The sequence below is a fragment of the Podospora anserina genome, chromosome 1 (genome assembly GCF_000226545.1).
Source record: "Podospora anserina S mat+ genomic DNA chromosome 1, supercontig 1".
NCBI lineage: Eukaryota > Fungi > Ascomycota > Sordariomycetes > Sordariales > Podosporaceae > Podospora > Podospora anserina.
Window position 1 is genome coordinate 1,212,755 of NW_001914859.1, and position 17,716 is coordinate 1,230,470.

Below are 17,716 nucleotides of genomic sequence, written 5' to 3' on the forward strand. Positions count from 1 at the left end.
CCACCCATCTGACTAACACCATGCCCTTCTGTACCACACAGTGCTTTCGGTGTTAAGTGTTCGCACATGCCAGGAGACACCACCGCGGCACCAGTGGCTTCCCCAGCTTCAACGACCTGATCACCCCTGTGTGCGCAGGGTCGATCCCACTGAACCATCACGGTCGTCCCGCGTCTCCACCACCTTTCTGACCGAGTACCCGACTGGCGATAGTGGAAGGGTTACCATTTCAACGCGAAGGCGACACTGACAGCATCTAGGATTTCTTCGGGAACCATCCAGGCCACCATGGCCGCCTTCCAGCCCCAAGTCTGAGGGCTCCCAGGGGCCATGATCAGCCGATTCACTCAGCCTTTGTTTCGATGTCCACCGCTAACGAGAACTGCCTCTCCAATGCAACGGCTTTCAGGTATGGTATTTTCGGACATAAGGGAACCAGGTAAATGAGGCGAAGATTGCAGAAAACGGCGCGCGTGCACACGATTCCTGGTTCCGGCTCGGCTGATGTAGTTCCCCCCAACAGTCACCACCACCATGCTCGAGCATTTTAAGCGCCGAACCAACATGCCGCGTCGTGTGAATCGTGTGCGTCTACTACCCTGCCTACATGACTTTGCCTACCCTCCATCACCACCCACACCCTCAGGGCTGACGACGTTGTGCGTGTTTGCTACCCACACCCATCAAGATTGCTTCTAAAACACGCTACTGCAAAATGTGAATAGCCAGCCAACAACTTTTTCAAAACTCCCGCGGGATGACAGAATCTGAGATCTGACTAGGTGCCATCTTCAGCAAGTGATTCCATGTCTGTTGATCTGCCCACATAGTACGGATAGGTCAGGGTCTCTACTGTTGCAAAGCCTGAAGAGACCTTCCTTATCCTGGGAAGTGAAGCATCGTTGCCCCCGTCTCAAGCGCGCTGTTGGTTCATCACGCTTTGATTCATTTGAAAAGATTTACCGCGAGGCCGAGGGCTCTCGCTTGCGGCTGACAATCTTTCAAGGACAACAACCAACAGAAACAAAATGTCTTGGGCTACTACGACCTTCTTCTTTGGTGAACAATACCCAAGAAATAGTGGAAACTGTAGCATACAAGCGCCTCTGCGGCGTAAATGTTTGATTGTTACACGTTACACCGCGGCTGAACAAAGTCTGTGATAAACCACGCTTCATGATGTTTGGTTCGTCTCAATACACCCGGAACGAGATAGGTGGTTCGAGGTGGTAAAAATGCGTAGGAAATCTGACACAGAACCGTGTAGGTAGCTATCAACGTGGAAAAAAAATACGCAAATGCAAAAACAGGCTGCCGCCTCCCATCTTTCTCCTAGTATAAAGTATGTGAGTGACAATAAATGCGCAAAAAGCAGAGTTGCCAGCCCAGACATTGGAAAAACATGCAGCCAGATGCGAGCGAGGTATATCCTTCTAAAGAGCAAAAGGCGGAATCGACAAGGAAAAACAATGAGTCTTTTGAGGGTTAAGCCTGTGTCGAGATATAAATGTCAGCATTCTGATGATTTGAGAGAGGTATAAAAGGGAAACATACCACAGACACTAAAAGCAATCATCCTCTTCTCCTACTTGGCGTCGAAAGAGGAATAAACGACCCGCAGTCAGTGCATTTGATCTCGGCAGGCCGCCAGTGAATTTTCCAGCATTGGCACACCCAAACCGCCTCTTTAGTCTTGCAAAGCTCAATCAGATCGCCAGGGCGATAGTATTGCTTCCTGATACCGCAGTCAATGCAGAACCGGCGGATTCCCCAAGTCTCTTTGATTCGTGGAGAGTCCGTCGATGGCATGCTGCCACCTGCCGCGGTGGAAGACGATGCTGGACTTCCAGTGCTTTCTGCTCTGCTCGCCCGGCGACTATTGTTTGCCGCCGCCGTGACGCTGCTTCTCGTAAGGCTCGGGTCGTAATGCGGGTTACCTGTCGAAGAGTAGGCCGACACGGAAGACTTCGGCGGCGTCGAGCGAGCCGAGACGGCACCGGGCCCCGGCGTACTAGCGGAGGAGCCTGTCTCGTTGTTTCCGTCGTCCTCTGGGTGGTTGTTCCATTTGAATTGCTCAAAACACTCCGGACCCTTGATTTGGAAGCAGTGGTAGCACCCGAATGATCCAGGGTGCTTGGCATCATACTCCCTGCCGCTTCCACTCGCATTGGAAGAGGAAGCCCGGCCGGGGAAGTAACGGCGATAGTATTGTTCCGCATAACGAACTCCAGCAATCTTGTCTTCGACTGGGAGGTTGGCAGGGTCGAATTTCTCCTTGAACCAGCGGGAGACTTTGGACACCTGGAAGCATTCTAGATAGGTGAATGACCTGTGGATCCGGCTGATGATATGGGGAGGCAAGCTCTGCAGTCCCTTGAGAAATGGGGACGGCCCTCGTACTTCTGGCCGGTATTGGAGCAATGGGGACGTTTGATACGAGTGAAGAGCCGACGATGGAGAGTGGTAAGACGAGGTGGCGAAGTGGGTGAAGTCCAGTCCAGGAAAGCTCTGCATCGATAGTGGCGAAGGATGGGAGGGAATCGAGCCGACTTGGTAACCGTAGTGTTGCGACTGGGAGTATTGTCTCTGAGAAAGTGACGAGTAGAGAGTCGCAGGAGGAGCCATGTGCGCCTGAAAATATTGGGATGGGCTCGGCAGCGACAATGTTGTGTGTGCTTGCGGGGTGTAAGACTGAGGTTGAGGAGACTGCTGGTAGTGAGTGCCGGCTACCAGAGCGTTCCCGATTGCTGAATCTGTCATGCTAGGCACTGGTGATATCGTGCGGGAACTGGTTCCATGCTGCATGCTTGGGGGGCTTGAGAGAGATGTCGACGACGACACAGAAGATACAGATGCCGAGCGAGTCTCTGCCTGCTGCTTTGTGGCTGGGTTCGAGGAGGAATAATAATTGGACGCATTGAAGGCCACTTCGCGGAGAAGTTCAGGGGTCGAGGATGACAATGGCACTGCCGGAGGCGAAGGAGGGAATACACGGTGTGCAGGACCTCCGAAATACTGCTGTTGCGGGTAGCCCGTTACTTCAAGCATGGTTTTGGTTGAAAGGCGTCGAGGTAGAAATGTCAAGGTAGAAGGGTTGTGGGCCAGGGCTGATAGCCAGGAATGGGAAGGGAACCGGGTCCCTCTTATGAATCCTGAGCGGCTGGCTGCGGGAGCTGTGGTGTTGATGCAGACGGCAGCTGGGGCGTTGACCGAGTGGTCGGCGGGAGAAGGCTTCGGCACCGGGAGCAGGACTCGTGGATGAAGACTGAATAGGGGGGGCTTTCTCTTCAGGCTCTGCTTGAACCGCGACAGTCCAGGAACCTCAACGGCGGGCCCTGCAGACAGGGATGGAGGGGTGAGGGAACCAGATGTGCTGTAGGCTGGGCTGGGGCACACTTTGACCTGCAGCGGGTTGTGTCGCAACGGGGGAGAGACTTTCATCAAGCCGATTTGAGGCGTCAGGTAGCAGTCGAGGTACCTTATCCACCCGAACAACACACCACACCTTGTCCTGTAGTGATCTGCAACTGATACCTTTGTGAGCTCCTCAGTCGCGTTTTCATTTGGCAAACAAGACAGAGGGACAAGAAACGGATGTCTCGATGGAGGACACAAATCGGCCCACGCAGCCCTTTCTAGAAGGGACAAGCGCGATCAGAAATGTCCTGCGACATGGTCTTTTTGAACCCGAGCTTTGATTGGCACTGGCCCTGTGAGACTTGCAGGACGAAATCGAGCGTGGCCTAGGCATGACTCTGGACCCGCAGCCCCAAACAGCTCACCCGGGGTACTCTCCGGAGGGCAGGACACTCACTGTGGTGGTAGCTTGAATCCAGGTCGGCGGGCTATGCGTGAGATGCACGACGAGAAGCTGAAACAGAAATGATATCTCGAAATAGCGCTGTCCTCGTGAGGAGGTGAGAGACGAGGGAGCAAGCAGGTGACGGGCAAGCAATCAGGCAAACCACATGAAGAGGATGGAATGTGCCGCTCAGGATGGAGGATACTCGTGGGGTTTATCCCGTTTCCGCCAAATGGCGCCAGTGAGACTTTCATCGGGCGGTACCTTCCTGGACAAGGGACGTATCGACTAGCCCTACTAGCCCGTCCACTTTATTGCTTCCTGCCCACCTATTGATGCGACAGCAACAACGCAGAGTGCAGCCAGAGAGGTAGGGGGGCATACACAGTTAGGCAGGGCGTGGTGGTTATGCCAAGTGGACTTGACTAGGGTCCTGTCACGGAGGTGACAACCCCATGCATAACAGATCTTTTTACGCACCGAAGCATGTCAGACTGGACGGGAAGCTTGTCATCTTGGCTTGCTTTGGCGTGTGGTTTTCGCCCGTCTCCCACACCAGCCAGAGTTGATTTGCATTCATCTACAGAGCGCAGCTGCCATGTCACGTTCAAAAGGTCCCCTCCTTCCTCTCGCTTCTCACTATCGGTTTGCAAGCAAGGAAGGTGCACACCGCTACGCACGAAATGTGGGAAGGAGGGAGGGTGGGAACGAAGGTGAGGTGATGAAGTGCGTCGAGTTGCCTGCGCACTGTGTAGGGTTGAGGAGGAAACCTGCCACCCTAATCTCAGGCCATCTCCCACACACCTAATGACGGCAACGAACGGTCAAAATCCACTTGCCGTCCGTCAACCCGCCCATATTTTGATCCATGCACAGACGAGGAAAGAAAAAGGGCCACATCCCGGCAAAGCTCCCACGGGTTGGAGTGTGGAGGGGGAAGGTCGAGCGAGGAAGGAGGTGGTACAGCGTCAGAATCTCAACCCGGCCGATCGCGAGGGGTAGGGCGTAGGTAACCACCAAAGGCGAAGGACCCGCCCCAAGCCGCTCAACCACAACCCCCAGATGGCAGTCCGGTGCAGATTATGCCCGGGAATGTGGCCTATGAGGGAGCGAAGCCTTCCATCCAGAAATAAGCGCACGACCAACAGCATCTTGGCAACCAAGCTGCAGCCAACCAGCTTGCATATATTTGATCCACTGACACAGTGTACCCAGACGCTCGGGACGGGCCGCGAATTATGATTGGCGTAGATTTAGGGCCCGAACTGTCGGGAACGCTAATTCAACGTGTGGTGGGTCCCAGAAAACGAAGGTTTCCAGGAAGAACACATCCCCCTCAGTTTGAAAACCTGTCCTTTTCTGGGTCTCATGCTTTCAAGATTTGCGTGTTCAAGAAGATATGCCCTTTGTGTCTGCTGGGAGCAGCGCCTGCCGTTATGTCAAATTTCCCCCGTGAGTGATGGAAAACATAGCAACGAACTCTCCAACAAAAATGAGCTGTCAAATCTGTCAACAAAACGTGCGGTGCTTGCATCGCGCTTGCCGTACGGGCGGTTTTCTTCCTTCCCATATGTGGCGTGACACAGCGTCATGTCCCGTTGCCGAGCCCCTGTGATGCTATCCATCTTGACCTCCCCTATCAGCGAAAGAGGATACGCTCGCCCCAGAGTCGTCGACTCGGTTTAGTTCTGCCACAAATCACCAAGACAAATATGAGATGATACGGGCCGGTGGGCGACATGATGGGGTAGAATTCGCGGCGAGAGGGCGGCGCAGCTCTTTGGCAAAATCAACGGTTGCCACTGATATTTGCCGGCGCCGAGCTTAATCGGATGACACCGTGATGGCTACATACTTGTTCATGCAGTTGGTACCACGACTTTCTTGGGGGCATACTCGTAGGGCTGGCTGTTGAGGCTCTGGCGCCGTTTCAAACGGAGGACCGAGGTGTCGTGTCATTTCTCCTCAGCTGTGCGGCGTGGGAGTTGGGGACAGCATCATGCAGCGCTGACCGACTGCTCCTCCAACCTTGGGAACCATCCTTGGTCTTGGCGATCCAAAATGTCTCTCCTTGTATGCTTTGATCATGGATGGGACCGGTGGCAGGGGGCCTTGGAAGTGGCATCGACGAGTAAAATTCAAACTTCTGAAAAGGGACGAGGTGGCAGAGCCAGCTATCGACGAACAACATGCAGTTTGCAAGCGCTGAACCAGTCTGTCGGGTCCTCTAGCGTGAGAGGGTGCATATCTACTGTTGATGTTGTTGAGATCGAACGTCCCGTGATTTGTCAGAGAACGGACTTGCGTCTGCAACCATGTACCACTCGGCGTCGGTGGACCTCGGTTTGTTACATGAGTGAGTTGAGAGATCTGGGATAAATGTGACGTTCTGCCTGTTGTTACTGAAATGGAAGGGGGACGGTGGAGAGGGAGGCCTGCCATACCCATGCGCTCACCACTCTCACTGCCATGGCCGCGACGAATGCGGCCCGTCTCTCGGCATGTCCACGGCAACTTTTTGTGTGGTTTACCGGCGCCGGTTCAAAATTCACTGCTCGGGGCTGTGTAGCGGGGGGACCGGGGACTAGTGTCAGTAGCTCCGATCTTTTCCACCCTAAATCAAGTCTCGATATTGCGGCTGCACGGCGGCTACGCTTGAGAAAGCCGTACAAGATGCCTTACTGCAATGACATGACGGCCAGCAAGTTTCGCTCCATGGCCTGCCTCCAGTAAACCCTTTCCCGAACCTCCGACAACAACATCCGCCGTGGAGTGAAACCTCCTGTCCCGAGCGAGATCATTCTCTCAAGATACATCCTCTGATTGGGATAGACGCAAAAGCCTCATCAACGCAGCCGCCGCGCACACCATCCAAATCACAGTTACCTACCAGGCTTCTCGCCAGATATCTCCTGCAATCACCGCCCCCTGCCCCATATATTTAAGGCTACCTAAGGTAGGCTCGGCTTTTCTTCAACAACGCCACAACGCGGGGTCACCTCAACCCCCTCGCGGCGCAGCAACCTCACTCGTCAACATCCGGTCGTCGTCGGAATTTAGAACCGGTAGGTTGTAGTGTGTCGTCGAGCGGAGGGCAGATGGACAGGATATACCAGGCTTGAAGTGATGTCGGTAAATGGGCTGTGCCTTGCTTTCACATCTGACGTTCCATGCTTGCGGGGCCGGAAAACCCGTGTTGGTCCGGAGGACGGTGGGGCTTCGGCTTCGGTTTCGCTTCCCCGCGGGGGCTTGGCTGGACGGAGAGCTCTTGCCGCATCGGTATCTTGGAAGGCATCGTCAGCAATTCTTCGATTTTGACCGTGATTCCTAGGTTTTTTTATAGGTTTTTTTTCTGCATTTGATAAGCAAGAGACGGGCTGATTTTGAGAGTTGATACACTCCGGATCTTGGTCTGGTCCTGCGCATCTTGATGGCATCCTGTGATCTTTTCCGCCGTTTGATCTCCGGCTCCGGGCTGGTGTGCATTTCCTGATTCCCTTTATGGCTACATCTTTCTGTCACAATGGCTTTCGGGTTCGAATTATTCCAGAACAAATAAAAACCCTTCGCTTCAGTTCATTTGGGAGGCTCCCTTGTCGAGACTCTTGAGACTTGTTTGGGCGATGGAGATGCGACGGTGACACAAGCGGTGCATTTCCAGGTATCAGAGTTGACAGTTGCTATTGCTTAGTGACTAGCTCAACAAAAGGAATCCTTTGTGTTGCCGGACGAAAAGAAAGTAAACATTCTGTTCAGATGACCCCTCCTATTCCGACCCTGACCCTAACCCTAACCCACTCTTTGTCCATCTCCCCTTTCTCCCTTTGACCCTATTTTCGTTTGGTGATATGTTTTTGTGTGGTTTCTCTCTCTTCTCTGGCATGCGGTCCTAAGGTGGAGAAGCTGCTGCCAGTGCCACGGTCGTCAGGATGGGGACCTGTTGTCTCGGTCAGCTTTCCGGTTACTGTGTAAAGAAAGCCAAATGATACTCACCCCTTCGGTATTATCTGCACTAAAAACGACAGTAGTCCAAGCATCTGCCACCACTCCTCCTGGGACGACCGAAGGTGGCGGGGGGGCGGTAACAGTCACTGTGAGCACCCCTCCTGGGACAACCGACGGTGGCGGGGGGGCGGTAACAGTCACTGTAAGCACCCCTCCTGGGACAACCGGCGCTGGCGTGGTCATCGCCGTGTTAATATCGCTGGCAACCGGGGATGGAGGAGGAGGCGCGGGAACAGCTGTGTCTGGGGCTACCTGGGGAATCACCACCAAGGACGTCGACTCCTGCCAGATTGTGCTGACAGGCATTCCATTGGAGAATGATGTCACGGGCACCGTCTCAACAAGAGTGACAGTACGGCCTCCTTCCTCTCCTGCTGCTGGTGGAATGACCGGGGTTGGAGAAGGAGGAGGTAGGGGCGAGGGGGTGGTAGGTATGCTGATGGGGATGGCGGAAATAGTGATTGTTGTGTCTCCGATTGTGGGAGAAGGGGGTGGACCGGTGACAATGATTGTTGTGTCTCCGGGTGCGGGAGAAGGGGGTGAACCAGTGACAGTGATGGTTTTCGTAGAGATGAATGAGATGGGCGGTGCGGGGAAAGGGACGGTGACGGTTATCGTGCTGACTGGTGGTGGTGCCGGGGCTGAGGCGATAACAGTGGGAAGACTTATGGTTATCGTACTAGCTGGCGCGCCGGAAGGTGAGGCAGTGACAGTAGGGAGAGTGACGGTGATCGTGCTGCCGGCTGCTGTAGGCGAGAGCGCAACAGGGGCTGTGACGGTGATGGTACTTCCAGGCGGTGGAATGGCTAGAGTTGGGTTGGGGCTAGGGTTTGAGATGGGAGAGAGGATGACCGTCACTGTGTTTACTGGGATCGGCGTGATTGTGACGAGTATGGGTGTTGGGGGAGGTGGAGATAAGGTGAGGATTATGGGGGAGGGTGTGGAGTCTGAGACAGAGGCGGCAGGCGAGAGAGCAATAGGGGTGCCGACTCGTACTGTTGTTGATGCGGCTATCACCGTGGCTGAAGGGGATACCGATGTGATCACTGGTGGACCTTGTGAGACCAGGGGAGACTCCGAAGTAACGACGATGGGACCTTGTGAAGGCCCTGAGGAAGGACTGGCCAAGGTAAGAGTAACTGGAGTGGTCGTCAAGGCAGTCACCGCGGATAGTGTGATATTGAGAGATACCACCGATGTGGCATTGGCGATTGTCGAGTTGAGTGGACCTGTACCTAGAGGAGGGCTTATGAGCACGCTCGTCTGGTTCTGCGGATCATCTGCTCGGTGGTAGATCTTTCGGGGGAAGATGTTGTTCTCGCCATTCTTCTCGTTGACATCTTGAGATGAGGCCCCGTTGAGAATGGGTGCTGGAGCAGCCAGGGTGCCGATGTCCCTGCTTGCAATGATGTAAACTATAAGAAGTAATAGATGCATTTTGAAGGCTTTAAGAAGAGCAGCAAGGCGTCGGTTTTTACAAGCAGCCCGAGAGGTCCTACTTGGGTTGATCAAGACATGGGACCTTCTTGTAAAGAGTTCAAAGTGAGTGTTTCAACTAAGTACTTTGGCCTGACGTCAAAGGTTACGACTTTGGTCAGCCTTCCGCAAATAATATATCTGCCTACCTATCCAGCCACTCCAAAGTATTGTCTGCATGATGAAAGACCTTCAGCTCTCTTTTTTGAGCCAAACTATCCGCGTAATGTGGCCAAAGTGCGTTGTTTTCACGCTTCCGATGAGAAGTTGTTGCACGTGGGAACATCTTGAGGCCTGGAAGAAAGTTAGTATCCAAAACAAATCGTACTCTCTGAGGTTCACGAAGACTGGACAGGCGGCTCCCAGCATCCGATGTCGAGGAGTTCATGTGCACCGTGTCCTTGACACATCACCCAAATGCTCCCTGTATAACCAACATGTTGGTTCCTGACGCATCATTTCCGAGTCACCTGTCATGACAAATATCTGGGGATCATGGAAATAATGCTGAAGAAGTATGACGAGACATGGGTTTCTGTGGTGTAGGGGGGAGATTTTCGAAATGCGGAGGCAGTATGACACTGTCTAAGGCATCGTGCTGATGTGAATCTCGATCCGAGACAACGCATGGCCGGAGATCACCTGTGTGTTTTTGTCAGTCCAGTCCATTCTTTCTGTGTCACCGTACCACAACGTACTCACATGGCAGGTATGGCAAGCCGGGACCTGTGGCAAGAACATGTAACCACGGGAAATCACATTTGTTCCTGCATATTTGGAAAGTCGGGACGTCAACCGATGGTCGTATCACGGGAGTTTTGGAGCTCGTATAGGCGGTCCTTGCGTGACAAGTTTCACAACCACACCGAGGGAACATCAACACTCTGAACACGCGGCCAGCAGCCCCATCATTTTCTGTTATATCCTTCGTCAGCTCCCACACATGCCTTCCATTGTGTAATATACATTGTTCGATTGCCATCCACATCTTCCCAATGCCAAAAGATGGTCTGAACGTGAGATGTTGTTGTGTGTCAGTGTATTCCTTGTTGGCACACGCGCCAGTGAGCTTTCATGCCGTAACGCCGCTTATGTGATATGGGTTTGATCAGCCCTGGAGTATGTAGCTAGAAACTGTTAAATATCGTGCACCCGAAAGAACCGATGGTAATTGAAGACTTACATGCCAACTATGGTGGCCACCGCCAGAGTTATTCCCAAAATCGTGAGGAATGCAAGCATGAGACCCATAGCTCGCATTTTTCTCTCTTCTTCTTCCTCAACGGTCTCTGTGCGCGGGGCAAAAACACGGACAGTCAAGGTGCGGCGGGTGGCAGTCGAGTTGTTATTGGTCTCGACTGGGTGGTTGTTGCTCTCAAGGTCGACATGATAGAAAGGGTGAGGAGAACGAGACTCCAAGGGAATGGAATTCTGATAAACAGCAACAGCCTTGTAGGGGGGGACGTTTTCGGAAGGAGCCGCTTCCTGGATGTTCCTGTCTCTCTCCATTGTCTTGACTTCCAGACTGTTTCCTGGATGTGGCTGAGAAGTGTTCAGGTTGTGATCTTGCGAAGGAGGCGCCATCGGTACGCAGTTGTTGAACTCGAGATGGCAGTCAGTTTTACAGTCGGCGACTCGGGAAACTTTCTCTCGTTACTTAGGCGGCGGGCTGTCCTGTCCAGTTTCTGCCTGGCAGTGAAAAGGGCGGTTCTGAGCATCGTTCCTTCCTTGCCAAAGGAGATATCGGCTTCAGATGACGTAGGTATATTTTATTCAATTACACACCTGGCAGCCACTCCATGCCGGCCTGGCATCTCTTTGGCTGATTTCGATCATCCTCTTCATAGAGCACATCGACCAGGTGGTATGGTATGGTATGAAATAGTTGCTCCCTCCTGTGAACACACTGCCTGAGAGCCACCAATAATGCCATCATCCAATCAGCCCCTAGCCTTCCCCACAAGCGCTCTATTTGAGTGCCTCAGAAATTTGCATGTCTTTGTAACACATCGAGTCACTTCCACTGTCTCCAGACTGGATCCAACCTCCCATGTGTCGTCTCGGCCGTTGACATCGTCAACCAGCCCCTTTCTACGACAAGGCCGCCAAACAGATTTTGATCTGGTTACAACAATGAGAAGACTGATCTAATCACGAAGATGCCTGGCCAATTTGGTGCTTCCAGTTGTGTCAGGACCGCACACCGTGACCGCAACTTCCCATGCAGTTGGTATTTAGAGATTCTTTGTTCTGGCTTCACTCGGGAAATTGGTTGGTTACTTACCAGCACCGCCAGCCCAACAGTGCCGAGGTTTTTCAAGCTTATAATACTCCCTCACCTCTCTCCTTCAACACTTGCTTCTTCCATTCTTCAAAACCTTCCGGTCCGTCAGCTTTTCCATCCACACATCACCTCTACTTTATTCTCCATATTGTGTCTCCAAGTGCTTCAGAGTACGAGCTTCATTAAGTCGAGAAATCATCATACCATATATTCAGCACCAACACGTTTGTCGAACGCAATTTCTCGATCACGGCACACCGCCTACCCCAAAATCCAGTCCACGACTTTCATCAGTCTCAATCTGAGCATTACCGTTCCTCCCTCGAGACACAATCATCTGACATCTTTTCATCATCCATAAGCACACAGACTGGCTCACAGATAGTCATCTCACGCACCAAGACGGCGCCCTTTCCACATCAAACATCTCTAGTGACTAACTCCACTGATCATCAGTCAGACGATCACTGTTGTCGCAGCCGTCACCATAGTACCATCATCTCAGTCATCATTTTACAGCATCGCATCTTCACATAAAACCCTTTTCACCTATTCATAATCTGGTTCTCTGTTAGCAGTTTGCATGTTATAAAGTATCACTCAACACATTTCTCATCTACAAACGGTATCAATACACCGATCTTGACGTCTTTTCTCACCTCTCATCCCTCCATTGTTATTTCACTTCTCGCTATAATGGAGCCCATCAAGATCAAGACCACCGTTCTCACCGCCGACGCTTTGGCGAAAGCCATGGCCGAGATGCAATCCATCCTTTCCCAACTAACCCCCTCAGAGTACAAAGATGCCCTGGCCATCCAGTCAGGCGACGATTCCGACCGATCAGCTCAGAAGCTGTTCTCCGACCCGGGGGGCAACGACTCGGTCAGCTCTGACCAAAACCTCACCACCACAACAACCCTTGCCTGTCCCAGTCATCCAACCACCGACGAACCCACCACCACCGAGACAAAACCCGGGCAAAACAACTACCACATCCTCCCGCACCCGGCCCCGGTCTCCAAATCTGAGCCGCGGACTGTGAAAATCGGCACGCTAAACAACATCCCCATCTACCACTACTTCTCCCACGCCGAGCAGTTCCTCGCAAGCCAAGAATACGCCACCCCGTTCGGGAAGCGCTTCCTCCTCGACGAGCCAGACAGCTTGTTGCCTTCCGATGACCCCTCTGACAGGGTTTTCCATCCTCCCGTCCACTCGGAGGAGTGGTGGCCTGGTCCGGGGAACGCAAACAGGGATTTTCGATTCAAGAAATATTTTGAGATACGCAAGTCGGGGCTTGGGGGGTTGGGGGCGTTTGCTACGGTGGATATTGAGATGGGTAGGGTTATCTTGCTGGAGAGGCCGCTGCTGTTGACCACGCATGGGAGGGTGGAGGATGATGTGTTGGCGATGCGGCAGGAGGGGAAGGGGATTTATAGGAGCTTGGATGGGGGAGGTGAGGTGGGGTGGGTGAGCAGGGTGAAGGATCGGAATTGGTGAGTTTATATACTGGATCTTAAGTTACCTAGTTGAGGGCGAGTTGGTGGCTAACATGATGTGTGTCTGTGTAGCTTTGATCTGGGAGGTGGGATAGGCTTCTTTGGGATTGCCTCGAGGTTCAACCATGCTTGTCGGGGTGCGGCGAATGTGAATTATAAGTATGATCATCACAGAAAGGTGATGGTTATGACGGCGAGGAGGGATATCGAGGCGGGGACGGAGCTGTTTATTGACTATGGGGCTGGGTCTTCGGCTTGCTTGTATGCCATGTATGGGTTTGTTTGTCGGTGCGGTGGGGGGTGCAGGCGGTTGACGAGGAGGGATTTGGAGGCCATGGGGGCTGGGTTGAAGGAACTTGTGAAGTGGGGGTTGGCGAGTGAGAAGGAATTGGCGTGGTGATTGGGGGTTTGATAGGGGGGATGAAATGCGGTGATTTATGTGGGTGATTTTCTCGCAGTTTTTTTTTTTGGTTATATTTCGCTACTTTGGTGAATTGAACGTTGTGTTGAAGTTTTATTGATGGTCCTGGTGACAAGTTGGTTGTACAACAGAACTATTGATACACGTCAGTATAAACGTGTATTGACCGTCGACTTACCATGCGTGTGCTTCACTTGATAAATCCCCGCAGGGACAGCGTTGGATCAAGGAAAAGGGGCTTCCAGGCGACAGGCTAGGGGTTAGGGTATGAAGGTCTTGCCCCTTTTTGACCCCTATTTGCTGATGTTATGCTGCTTCCACACCCATCATAGATAAGCATCATGTTTCCAAGGGAGACCGGGCCTATTGGTAGGGGCGCTCAACAGAAGAGGTATGTCTGTTGCGCATCATGACAAAATCGAGCAATCTGCAACCATAAACTCCATCTGACATCCGGGCAAGAGCTCAACGCAAATGGTCCTCTCGTCTTTCGTGAAGCACACAGAAAGGGTTAAGGTTGATTGATGGCCTCGTTCGTATTCCAAAGTTGAACACCCTATCACACATGCAAGCGTGATATGACACAATATCACTCGAGATATTGAGGCGGCAGGAGACGGCAGGCCATGAGGAGCTTAACTGGCGGACGGCAAGGCCAGAATCTGCAAGCCTCATCCCAATCTTTCCCGGGACGACCACATCAGGGACACACACACACGCACACACCCAGGCAGACAGAGTGGTAGGTGAATGAGCGGACGCGGTCCGGCTGCATGCATCCAAAAGTGCGATATTCTCCAGATTGCCATGTTGTCCGATGTGGCCTAGTGCATATGTGGTCCATCCCACACTCAGGCCTCGCTACGACGCTGAAGCAAATAGAAACTGATAGCCAGGGCAGGAAAGATAGATGGGCACGACACCCTCTTTTTGTGAGTGATGTGAAGAAGGGGAAAGGGGTGGGGTGGTAGTATTTGTTTTCCATCCCACGGCCGGCAAACTACTGGCTCATAACGCAAGGCCGAGGGTTGCCGACGAGGTGCGTGTGCGTTTGTGTGTTGCCTTGTCCAGTATCAATCACCATTCTTCGTATCACGACTTGGTTGCAGCCTTCCTGCCAACCACTATGGATGCTTGATTTGAGCAAACACACTTGCTTCTATGATCAGTCATTTTTGCGGAGACACGCCAGCGCTTCTCTGCTCCTTGATATCAAGCAGGTCTGATGTAATGTAAGCAGTCGGCCCCTCATCGTGAGATCTGATAAACAAATGGCGATATCGGCACGGCTTTTGCCTTCCTTTGCCTAGAGACGGTTGTCAAGTTTCCAAAAAAAGAAAAGAGGGTTCGAAATGAGACAAGATGACGGCTGAATTCGCAAAAGGCCAACTGGATGAGAGGCGGTGAGGCGCCGGAAAATTGAGTCATAGAAAGCCAGATAGAGCTTCTCTTGGTGTGAGATGCTGGATGGATAGCTAGGGAGATCTCGGCATGTGCATTGGGACGGAAAGCTACTTGCTCAAATGCTGTCATGGTCGCCAAGATGAAGCTGCAGCAAGCACGCTAGGCTAATGCAGCAGATCTCGAATCGTTTTGGGCCGTCTGGGGGGAATACAGACACCAAAGCTATATGGATTGGGTGGTCGTCATGGCGAGCACTACCTAGAAATGGCTTGGTCGTAGATTGGAACCGGAAGATAGGCATTTGAACCGGGCCATCGATAACCAATCGATAATGATACGGACATTGAACCGCTCGTGCTCTGGTGGGAAACCGAGTGGGATACCACCACCGCCTCGGCCGCGGATGCAAGCACTCTGGGCCGTTGGTGATTCATACGAATAAAACAGGTCGGTGGCGCACGAATGAGAAATGGATTTTGCTCTGGCGTGAATATCGAGCAAATCCTCGGAGGGAACAGCCGCAACTGGGTGTGAATGGGCTGTTAATTGAGGGGCCGGTGGAGGTATAAGACCCGAATATGAAGAGGTGCAGACGCCGGACGGGCCATAGTCTGATACGAGGGATAGCCGAGCGCTCAATGCCTGTGAGCACCCATGTGGCTTCTAGAACGATTGGACAATGAACAAAGTGTGCGAGGCACGGCGAATGTATGTAATCCATGTCGGCACAATCTAGATGATGCGTATACACCCGCTGTATGTCATGGCCGTCTCGGCATCATGAGCATATGTCTGTCTGCCTTTCATATGTCAACCTCCGCCGAGAAAAAGACCGGTCTTGCCGGAAAGCTCCGGAGAGCATCGACCTCACCTCTTCGATGCCGTAATGGGGCCGAGGACCCTCGATGACATCTTGATCGACCGATCCAGAAAGACAGAAGCTGGTGTGGTGGAGGGGCATCCGGCTTTACTGTGGTGCAGGGGTAAGTTTTGCCTTCTTGTCAAGTACTCGCGCTAGTCAAGGTCCACCCTGACGATTGTATTCTACAAAATAATCACCATATCTATAGCTAGTATTTTGTATGCATACCATTCGCTGCAATTACTGCCTCACACCGACTGGGCATCGAATCCAACAGCGTTTGAAGGTAAGATTCCGGAAGCTCTTGCCAGGCCTCCTCCACGTACCTCTTCAACTTCGCGTACGACGGCTTCTCCTCAAGGCCGTATTTATCCTCAATATAATCCTTCATCCAATTCCAACAGGATTCAATAGGGTTTAAATCTGGGGAAAAAGGAGGCCAATCAACTACTCTAATCTTCCTATTCTCAAGATCCTTCTTCGTACCGGCCGCTCGATGGCCAGGTACGCCGTCCTGCATAAAAGAAAGCTGTAAATGGTGTTGCTCGAAGGTATCGTCAATAAATTCGTGGACGTTAGGAAGGATATTCTTTCGGTAAGAATACTCATTGATCGATCCCCATTCCTTTTCCCAGAAGATACCAGGGCCTTTAGTTGAGCCGTAAAAGCAGCCCCAGAACATCCACCCTCCTTTTCTCTGGTGCTTTTCAACGATACAAGTAGGGTCCCATTCCTCGTCGATTCGGCGTGTAACATACTGCTTACGGTGAGGACCACCAACTACCCAGGTTTCGTCACTCCAAAGGATTGTACGCCATTGTTCGAGAGTCCAGTCTTTATGTTCTATAGCCCAGGCCAGTCGCTTTTGCTGGTTGGCTTCTGAAATAGGAGGCTTCTTCCGAGCAACTCGACGGCGAAATCCGTGGCGGTAAAGGGCGTTGCGAATCGTAATCCAGTTAAGAAGGGAGTTGAAAAGGGCAATAGAAAGCTCCAGGAAGCTCATCCGACGGTGTGCCTTTGATTCACACACATACCGAATAAGCTCGAGCTCTTGATCGGCCGTAATAACGCGTGGTCGGCCAGATCGTGGGGCGACCTCGGCCGCCGGGGCTCGTATCGCATGGCGGATTTGGTATTTCGTATAACCAGTGGTTTCTTGAATTCGGGGTTGGCTAAGGTGGCCGTCGAAATAAAGGGTACGAATTCGTTGACGCTCTTCAGTAGTAAGGTGGCGATTGGGAGCCATTGTGGTGCTGGCTGGCTGGCTAAGTGGTGTTGAAAGGTGGAAAATACTGGTCTGGAGGAAATTGCGGTAGAATTTTGGCCGAAGTTGGCCTAGCCAAAAAAACAAGGCCCTGGGCGGTACTTGACAAGGGGGCAAAACTTTTGTACGTAACCACAGTACTGACATGGGCTGGCCGAGCCAAAATCTTGGTCAAGAATGAGCAAGTATGAGATGGCGGTCAACATGTTGCGCCCTAGTATTGCTTTTTAGGGTATCTTCCAATTGGCGAAGCCTCTGCCGCAACTGATTGGCGAAGGAATATTATTCCTTGGGGAAGGGACAACAAGAACATGGAGTCCAATTAGATAGCCAAGTTTTCCCACCTTCTCGGTTTCCACGGCTTACGGGACAAAGCCAGCGGTCCCTTTGGCACGTTTGGTACGGAGATGGTGGTGAGAAAACCGGGGGAGGGTACCCCACGCGGGCTATGGAGTGGACGTCAGTCTCCCGTCTCCCGGGCAGATCGGGACCTGCCTCTGGGCGTATGCCAAATGTTGTCGGCCTAGGACCCCAGCCAAACGGAAAGCTATCCGGTTCAGGTGTCATGGTGGCATCCAGAGCTATTTGCTGGCTCAACTGGTTGACGACTAAAGGTAGAACGAGTGGCCGTCCCCAAAACTCCAATGCCATTTCATTACGTCTCAGAACACACAACAACCACTGGCTGTCTGCCTA

At 52.4% G+C, this 17,716-nt stretch overlaps 5 protein-coding genes across 5 annotated transcripts; 1 reads left to right on the forward strand and 4 right to left on the reverse strand.

Annotated features, from left to right (window-relative positions):
• Positions 1-1,572: 1,572 nt before the first annotated feature.
• Positions 1,573-3,441, reverse strand: PODANS_1_3370 (uncharacterized protein; the record flags this gene model as incomplete). The annotated part of the gene is made up of 1 exon (XM_001912497.1): positions 1,573-3,441. The coding sequence occupies one exon, from the start codon at positions 3,439-3,441 to the stop codon at positions 1,573-1,575; it is 1,869 nt and encodes a 622-aa protein (XP_001912532.1).
• Positions 3,442-7,691: 4,250 nt separating this feature from the next.
• Positions 7,692-9,244, reverse strand: PODANS_1_3380 (uncharacterized protein; the record flags this gene model as incomplete). The annotated part of the gene is made up of 2 exons (XM_001912498.1): positions 7,692-7,739; positions 7,796-9,244. The coding sequence occupies 2 exons, from the start codon at positions 9,242-9,244 to the stop codon at positions 7,692-7,694; spliced, it is 1,497 nt and encodes a 498-aa protein (XP_001912533.1).
• A 1,218-nt stretch (positions 9,245-10,462) lies between these two features.
• Positions 10,463-10,867, reverse strand: PODANS_1_3385 (uncharacterized protein; the record flags this gene model as incomplete). Its single annotated transcript, XM_001912499.1, has 1 exon — positions 10,463-10,867. One exon carries the CDS (start codon positions 10,865-10,867, stop codon positions 10,463-10,465), a length of 405 nt encoding a protein of 134 aa, XP_001912534.1.
• Positions 10,868-12,263: 1,396 nt separating this feature from the next.
• Positions 12,264-13,469, forward strand: PODANS_1_3390 (uncharacterized protein; the record flags this gene model as incomplete). The annotated part of the gene is made up of 2 exons (XM_001912500.1): positions 12,264-13,066; positions 13,142-13,469. The coding sequence occupies 2 exons, from the start codon at positions 12,264-12,266 to the stop codon at positions 13,467-13,469; spliced, it is 1,131 nt and encodes a 376-aa protein (XP_001912535.1).
• Positions 13,470-15,964: 2,495 nt separating this feature from the next.
• On the reverse strand, positions 15,965-17,002 carry PODANS_1_3395 (uncharacterized protein; the record flags this gene model as incomplete). The annotated part of the gene is made up of 1 exon (XM_001912501.1): positions 15,965-17,002. The coding sequence occupies one exon, from the start codon at positions 17,000-17,002 to the stop codon at positions 15,965-15,967; it is 1,038 nt and encodes a 345-aa protein (XP_001912536.1).
• Positions 17,003-17,716: the final 714 nt, after the last annotated feature.